The sequence below is a fragment of the Triticum urartu genome, chromosome 4, assembly GCF_003073215.2.
Source record: "Triticum urartu cultivar G1812 chromosome 4, Tu2.1, whole genome shotgun sequence".
Taxonomy (NCBI): domain Eukaryota; kingdom Viridiplantae; phylum Streptophyta; class Magnoliopsida; order Poales; family Poaceae; genus Triticum; species Triticum urartu.
The window spans coordinates 450,007,908-450,016,373 of record NC_053025.1 but is presented as its reverse complement, the minus strand read 5'-3'; the positions used below and the strand labels follow the sequence as shown (position 1 = coordinate 450,016,373).

Below are 8,466 nucleotides of genomic sequence, written 5' to 3'. Positions count from 1 at the left end.
CGCAATACATCAAGATCATATCACCTCAAGAACACGAGAGAGAGAGAGAGAGATCAAACACATAGCTACTGGTACATACCCTCAGCCCCGAGGGAGAACTACTCCCTCCTCGTCATGGAGAGCACCGGGATGATGAAGATGGCCACCGAAGAGGGATTACCCCCTCCGGCAGGGTGCCGGAACGGGTCTAGATTGGCTTTCGGTGGCTACGGAGGCTTCTGGCGACGGAACTCCCGATCTATTGTGCTCCTGGATGTTTTTAGGGTATATGGAGATATATAGGCGGAAGAAGTGCGTCAGGGGAGCCACGAGGGTGGAGGGCGCGCCCCCTACCTCGTGGCCTCCTTGTTGCTTCCCTTACGTGGACTCCAAGTCTCCCGGGTTGCTTTCCTTCCAAAAATAAGTTCCATGAAGTTTCAGGTCAATTGGACTCCGTTTGATTTTCCTTTTCTGCGATACTCTAAAACAAGAAAAAAACAGAAACTGGCACTGGGCTCTAGGTTAATAGGTTAGTCCCAAAAATAATATAAAAGTGTATAATAAAGCCCATAAACATCCAAAGTTGATAATATAACAGCATGGAACAATCAAAAATTATAGATACGTTGGAGAAGTATCAGGGCCTTAGTGGAGAGAGAGAGGGCCGGCCAAGGCAGGCCGCGCGCCCCTCCCCCTCTAGTCCGAATTGGACTAGGGAAGGGGGGGCGCCCCACTTTCCTTCTCTTCTCTCCCTCTCCTTCCTTCCCCCTTCCTCCTACTAGTAGGACTAGGAAAGGGGAGTCCTACTCCTACTAGGATGAGGACTCCTCCTCTCCTGGCGCGCCTCAAGGGCCGCCCAGCGTCCCCCCCTTGCTCCTTTATATACGGGGGCAGGGGGCACCCTAGAACACACAAGTTGATCATCGATCTCTTAGCCGTGTGCGGTGCCCCCCTCCATCATAATCCACCTCGGTCATATCATCGTAGTGCTTAGGCGAAGCCCTGCGCCGGTAGCTTCATCATCACCGTCATCACGCCATCGTGCTGATGAAGCTCTCCCTCGACACTCAGCTGGATCAAGAGTTCGTGGGACGTCACCGAGCCGAACGTGTGTAGATCGCGGAGGTGCCGTACTTTCGGTACTAGGATCGGTCGAATCGTGAAGACGTACGACTACATCAACTGTGTTGTCACAACGCTTCCGCTTACGGTCTACGAGGGTACGTGGACAACACTCTTCCACTCTCGTTGCTATGCATTGAAATTACTGGGTTCCCCAACACCTGGGTAGGTGTGCTGCATGTCCGGGCGTTGTGCAACACTTTTACCCCGGCTTTGCCCTTAGGCGCTTTCCAACCTAGGGCAGAACGGGACGAAGCTGCCCGTCTAGAAGGTGAGCCCGGGGCATCCGTCTCCCACAGCGCGCCCACACACACCAAAGATTGTCCAATCAAACACATGGACACATCTTTGTGAGAACACACCTTAGCCGTGGTGAGAAATGCCGACCAAACACATAGGGTGCCCAAAAGCATCAAGAAGCAATAGACAAGACCACCACCAACACACCAAAAGTGGTCTAAACCCAGAACCAGAAAGCAACGATATCCACCAGGCTAACAACAAAGCATGAGAGGTGCCCGACATAACCCAACCTCGCACACATCAATAACCGAGTATGCCGTAGAGTCGGCCAAGAAACCAAGTAAGCCATTCGAATTATGTTTTTTCTAAATTATTCACAAAACATGATGTCAATGACTATTATCATGTTGTGTTTGTTACTTGGGCAGCCGACGACCTAGGTAACACCAAATCAGACGAACCGAGCAACAAAAAGTCGACCCAGACATACCGAGGACCAGCCTCCCTAGTGACGTCCTAATCGGCAACTGACAACACACCCAAAGCGGCTGGGAAATGGAGCCAGAAAGCAACGACTCTAAACCGACCCATAGCGCATGGGATAACCCAACCCAGCGCACCGCAACAGTTGAATAAGCCACACACATGGCCACTCGGGGGTCCATGTCGCGTGGGTCGAGGGTGTGTCCGGGGCTGCCTCATTCGCCACCTGTTGCCTGCTCCATGCATGTTCCGACCCGTATATTGGCGGTTGGGCCATTGTTTATTCCACGGTAGAGCCGTCTAGACTGCATGTGTCATGAGTGCCACGTACTCTACGAATACAAAGCTAATCGTCCTACATAGCATAACGATCTTGCCCATTATCTTCACAACCTCTTTGATCTCCTCATTGCTGCTAAGGCCATCCAACTGTTGTTGCTTGGCCATGACCTGATGAACCGCATTGTCAACCTCCTGCTCTGCATCCTCTTCTCCCGTCTCTCCTTCAGTTACTTGTCCAACACCATATCCTATTGGCATTGGGAATCCTTTGCTTACTAATATGTCGTGTAGTTTGGTTCCCCGTCATCAGCAAATTCCCAGAGGTACAATTTGTAAGAACCTTCCTCTGTTTGCATGAATCAGCCGCAACTCTAGCCCATCCATTCTCTAACAATACGTATCGGCAACTTTGCCAACTATATCGAGTAAAGATTGACCTTAGATGTTAGTAGTACCACTCTCAGTAACAAGTCTCTTGCGGGCACCTTTGTACTTGTCCAGCCCTTCTCCTACTTTGCTCACGGAGATATGCATATCCGTGGTTTCATTATCATTCCATTCACCGAAGCCTCTCCCTATCCCCGGCCAAAGCGTCTCCCCTACAACCTCTACCTCCTGCTCCTCTACCCCTATCTCATCTACCTCCTGACCTCCCTCTGCCACCCATATCTGGAACTCCTTATCCACCACTAGTTCTTCGAACTCTAGCTGGTTCAAAATTTCATAGGAGCTAATCTTCCCATTGACATTCGCTCGGAGCATGGACCCCATCGCCACCCTCCACCATGTGACCCAAACACCATAGAAATGGCAAAAAATCCAGCAACTTTTCATTGAAGATCGAGTACTTCTTACGATTTTTTAACGTAATCGGGACATACCTCACCAAAGGCTGGTTAATGTCCAAATATACCCGGGTGCATAAAAGACTTGTCTGGTTGATCTTTCCTTCATTCACCATGATTGTAATTGGTAGATAGAAATACGAAGGCGTTCGGTTTTATTTTCGAGATAACAAAAAGGTGTTGGATTTTTTTGGCGATAACAAAAAGGTGTTGGATCATTAGGATTATAGCTCTCGGGCTTAGATCGAGCGCAGCAGAAAGAAGTGAGGTTTGTGTACCGGCCCATCACCAAGGCCCAAACGCACCAACGGCTTAGCTTCCTAGGGTTTGATCCAGCGCGTCCTCAGCCGCCGCGTCGCAAACTCGCACGCATTCGCACTGCCCTGCGCAGCCGCGCCCCCCTTTTTCTACCCAGCGTCAGCCCCAACCGCACCACCCCGCTCCCCTTCCCATCGTCTCTCTCCCCCACGAATTCAAATTTCTCTCCAACCCCAAAACCCCTCTGCCCTCTCCCAACCCAACCACCTTCCCCTCCCCCGTCCGTAATCCACACCGATCTCTCCACCCCGGGATCGGAACCGCCTGCCGATCGCCGCCGAGAGGTTGCGCGGGGCAAGGGGGCAGCCGAGGGTCCCGTCGGAGAGGAGCGGCGCTCGCCATCGAAGGTAAAATCCGGTGCTCGGTCCCAGTATCATTTTGGTTCCCCGATCTGACGACGCTCCTGTATCCAAGTTGATGTTTGGTTGGCGGCGGGTTTCCTAAATTCCTTCGCGGGCAGATCCGTGGGGTTTTAGGCCGTGGCCGCTTTGGTTTTCGTCCTTGAATCGTGCGATGTTGCGGTTGATTCTTCTCAGTAGATGTTGATTTGGCTTGTCTTACCTGATATACTTTAGTTCTGGTCTGATCAGGTCGCTCTATAGTCACTTCGATCTTAATTTTTTGAACGATCCCAGAGTTTCCACAAACACGCGTGTAGGAATTGTTTTGTGCTTTTTCTGTCCGTCATAGTGCAATTATAGCATGACGCCCTGTTGAATAACTTTGATTTTCTAGATGCCTGTCGTGGGTTAGATCCTAGCACCTGATGTTAGAGATTATTTGTTTTAGATCATGGAGATTATTTGACGCCCTGTTGAATAACTTTGATTTTCTAGATGCCTGTCGTGGGTTAGATCCTAGCACCTGATGTTAGAGATTATTTGTTTTAGATCATGGAGATTATTTGACGCCCTGTTGAACTATTGAGCATTTTTGAATGAAAAACATTATTAGATCAGGGAGAGGCGTGGTTCACGGTCATTCAAACGGTATGTTGATAGCTGAGATTTACGTTGTATAGTAACAGTCGTGTTCCAGAGTTTATACTTGGACTGTAATTAAGAAACCTCCCTTTTGGGAAAATAATAACGATTCAGAAACCCCCACTTCAGGAAAATAATAACTATTCAGAAACTAAATGACCTGGTAATTGTTGACAGCTCAGGTGGAGTAACATATGCATTGAATCTCTCGCAAGCTGTTGCGCCCTCCCTACACTTTCCAAAAGTGACCGCACTGTATTGGAGGCTTGAGTTCTACTTTTGTCTTTTATCTTGTATTTTTGCACTGTATCAATGTGAACAATATGTTCTGTTAGAGCAAACTAGATTATTTGTATTTCCATTAAGCAAACTGTAATAATGCCAGACTATCTTTGAACCAAGGTGGAGCCTGCCTTATTTTTCTTTTTTGACCTTGAGATCTTAGTATCTTATATGCTTTCCTGGGCGATCTTTGTACTGCAGGTTCAGCTAATGGATATCACTGAGGTTCTGCTAGCTACACAGTCCCATGATGGTCAGATACGAAATGTTGCAGAAGGGAATATCAAGCAATTTGAGGAGCAGAGTTTTCCACAGTTTCTGCTAGCATTATCTGCTGAGCTAGCGAAAGATAACAAACCTCCTGTATCTCGAAGGCTTGCTGGTATTCTTCTTAAAAATTCTTTGGATGCAAATGATTTAGTGAGGAAAGAAAAATGCACACAACGATGGATAAGTGTGGACCCAGCAATCAAGTCACAGGTTAAAGGTTCCCTGTTGATGACCCTTGGATCACCAGTATCTGACGCTCACCGCAGTTCTTCACAAGTCATTGCAAAGATTGCTTCCATTGAGATCCCTCTTCAAGGATGGCCAGAACTCATAGTAAGCTTGCTAGGTAACATGACAAAGCCGGATGCATCCCCTTCTCTGAAGCAGGCTACCCTGGATGCCATTGGATATGTTTGTGAGGAGATATCCCCTAAGGATCTGGAGCAGGATCAAGTTAATGCTGTTCTTACTGCTGTGGTCCAGGGTATGAATCACGTGGAGAATAGTTCAGGGGTCCGACTTGCTGCTGTTAAAGCATTGTACAATGCTCTTGATTTTGCTGAGACAAATTTTCAGAATGAATCAGAGAGGAACTACATAATGAAGGTAGTTTGTGAGACTGCCGTTTCTAAAGAGGCTGATATTAGGAAGGCTGCATTTGAGTGTTTGGTCTCAATAGCATCAACATACTATGATCTTCTAGAGCCATACATGCAGACATTATTTGAGTTGACAGCAAATGCTGCCAGGGCAGATGAAGAACAGGTAGCACTTCAAGCTATTGAGTTCTGGAGCACAATCTGTGATGAAGAAGTTGCAATTCAAGAAGACGCTGAAGAATCTGGTGATGTTAGTTCTGCATGTCATTTCCATTTTATTGAAAAGGCCCTTCCTTTGCTTGTCCCTATGCTTTTAGAAACACTTCTGAAGCAAGAGGAGGATCAAGATGAGGATGATGGAATTTGGAATATATCAATGGCGGGGGGCACCTGCCTTGGGCTTGTTGCAACAGCTGTCAAGGATGCCATTGTACCTCTTGTGATGCCATTTATAGAAGGCAATATAACAAAGTCTGACTGGCACAGCAGGGAGGCTGCTACATTTGCATTTGGTTCCATTCTTGAAGGTCCTTCAGTTGAAAAGCTTGCACCACTGGTTCATGCTGGCTTTGATTTCCTGCTAAATGCAACCAAGGATCAAAATAACCATGTCAGGGAGACTACTGCATGGGCACTTTCGAGGGCATTTGAGTTTCTACATTCACCAACCAGTGGCGTTTCTGTAGTGACAAATGCAAACCTTCCTCATGTTATAGAAATTATGTTGACAAGTATCAAAGACTCCCCTAATGTTGCTGAGAAAATCTGTGGTGCCCTGTATTTTCTTGCTCACGGCTATGAGAATGCAGGGTCTATGTCATCAGTGCTGTCACCCTACTTTGGTCAATTAGTATCAGCTCTCCTTGCCACTGCTGATCGTTCTGATTCCAACAACTCCAGGCTTTGTGCATCTGCATATGAAACACTTAATGAGATTGTGAGATGCAGCAGCATTGCAGACACTCTGAACATGATTGTGTTATTATTGCAAGAGATCTTGAAGAGATTAAACCAGACCTTTGAGTTTCAGATCACATCCTCTGAGGACAAGGAAAAGCAAAGTGATCTTCAAGCCTTGCTGTGTGGTGTTGTTCAAGTAATCCTTCAGAAGTTCAGCAACTGTGATGATAAGTCAGTAATCATTCAGTTTGCTGACCAAATAATGGTGTTATTTCTCCGGGTTTTTTCATGCGATAGTTCTAATGTGCATGAAGAAGCAATGCTTGCTATTGGTGCTCTTGCTTATGCTACTGGACCGGAATTTGTGAAATACATGCCAGAGTTTCACAAGTACCTTGAAATGGGCTTACAAAATTTTGGTGCATATCAAGTATGCTGTGTTTCTGTTGGGGTGGTTGCGGACATCTGTCGTGCCCTGGATGACAAGGTACTCCCTTACTGTGATGCTATCATGTCCGCCCTTCTCAAGGACCTTTCAAGCCCAGAGCTTCACCGTTCTGTGAAACCGCCAATTTTGTCATGCATAGGAGATATTGCACTTACAATTGGTGAGAATTTTGAGAAATATGTTCCATACACTGTGCCTATGTTGCAAGGAGCTGCAGAGCTTTGTTCTCGCATGGACCTTCCTGATGATGACAGTACAGAGTATAAAAATGAACTCAGGCGAAGCATCTTCGAGGCCTATTCAGGTATACTTCAGGGAGTCAAAAATTCAAAATCAGAGCTAATGGTTCCTTATGCCAGCCATATTTTCCAGTTCGCGGAACTGGTCCTGCGAGAGACATCAAGGTGAGTTTACGATCTGTCCTTTGACACGGAATGCATAGTCAATGTATCAATCATTTTCATTTGTCATATTCTCAACTAGAACACCGAAGGACTCCCTCCGTTCACAAATATAAGATGTTCTAACATTTTTCTGAGTCGGATGTATAGACATGTTTTAGTGTGTTTGTTCACTCATTTCAGTTTGTATGTAGGCCATATTGAAATATTCAGAACATCTTATATTTGTGAACAGAGGGAGTAAATGATACGAAACATGAACTTCAAAATAACTATAAGCAGATAACTTTTCATTTCTGACATTGTAAATGTATGCATTCTAGTATAAACGGGTGCCTGCATAAAAGTCTGATACTCTGCCAAAGGACTGGATCAATGTGGTGATATTATCGTTCGAATTCCTTGTAGGGACGAGGGTCTGACGAAAGCTGGAGTTGCCTTGGTCGGGGACCTGGCGGATGCGCTAGGACCTTCCATCAAACTGCTGCTCAAGAATTCCAACTTCCACTCGGAGCTCCTTGGGCGCTGTTCCCAGTCTGATGACGAACAGCTGAGGGAGACTGCATCCTGGGTCCAGGGTGTGATCTCACGTGTGCTGGTTTCATGAGGGAAAGCTTCTCCAGCAAAGCTGCCAGCGTTGTTGATGGTTCTCTGGGCAAACTATTTCTCTTGCCAGATGAAATATTTTTGAGAAATATGCTGCATATATGTCCTGATATCATGTTGCAAAAGTGGAACAAGGTTGCATGAGATCATTTACGGTCGTCAAGTTCGTAGTAGTGGCAGCGGCTTGCCATTGTCTAAAGTGGGTTGGGTTCCTGTTGCATTTTGTTCAGGTGTCCATGTGAGTCGATTGTAATTGCAGCAATTGTGTCTTGTTGGCACCATTGCTCATCAGTAAAGTTGTCGCCGATGGCATGGAACTGTTACACTCCGCGTATCTTCATTCCAGTGGTGATTAGTGGATATACCCATGTTTTTTTTAATCTTGTTTGCGGAAGTCCACGCGCAGCTACTCCAGCTGTTCGCATCAGACATTGGGTTTGATCGTACCATACTGTTAGTAGTATCATAAACTAGCTCTGGTTCTATAGGATATAAAAGTTGTCCAAGTCGTACAGCTGCATACAGCATACTGATACCTCCAAAAATATTCTGCGTACCTTTGAACTATTTTTTACGAGGGATTTCTTCTCGCTGTGAGAGGAACTCAAAATTAAAAGTATATGAGCATTCGTGATAAGATTATAATACATGACACACAGAGAATGATATTACACATTTAATGCCCGACCTTGTATTCTATCCATC

At 46.2% G+C, this 8,466-nt stretch overlaps 1 protein-coding gene across 1 annotated transcript; it reads left to right on the top strand.

The window, feature by feature from the left end:
* The first annotated feature begins 3,317 nt into the window (after positions 1-3,317).
* Positions 3,318-8,084, top strand: LOC125551996 (importin subunit beta-1-like). The gene is made up of 3 exons (XM_048715431.1): positions 3,318-3,619; positions 4,739-7,158; positions 7,564-8,084. The coding sequence occupies exons 2-3, from the start codon at positions 4,748-4,750 to the stop codon at positions 7,760-7,762; spliced, it is 2,610 nt and encodes an 869-aa protein (XP_048571388.1). The 5' UTR covers positions 3,318-3,619; positions 4,739-4,747; the 3' UTR covers positions 7,763-8,084.
* The last annotated feature ends 382 nt before the right edge of the window (positions 8,085-8,466 follow it).

What these genes read in the sequence shown, in the direction of transcription:
- LOC125551996 (XM_048715431.1), top strand. Translation starts at nt 4,748, where the DNA reads ATGGATATCACTGAGGTTCTGCTAGCTACACAGTCCCATGATGGTCAG. An exon ending in GTCCTGCGAGAGACATCAAG is followed by an intron (nt 7,159 to 7,563) that starts GTGAGTTTACGA and finishes AATTCCTTGTAG; the next exon opens with GGACGAGGGTCTGACGAAAG.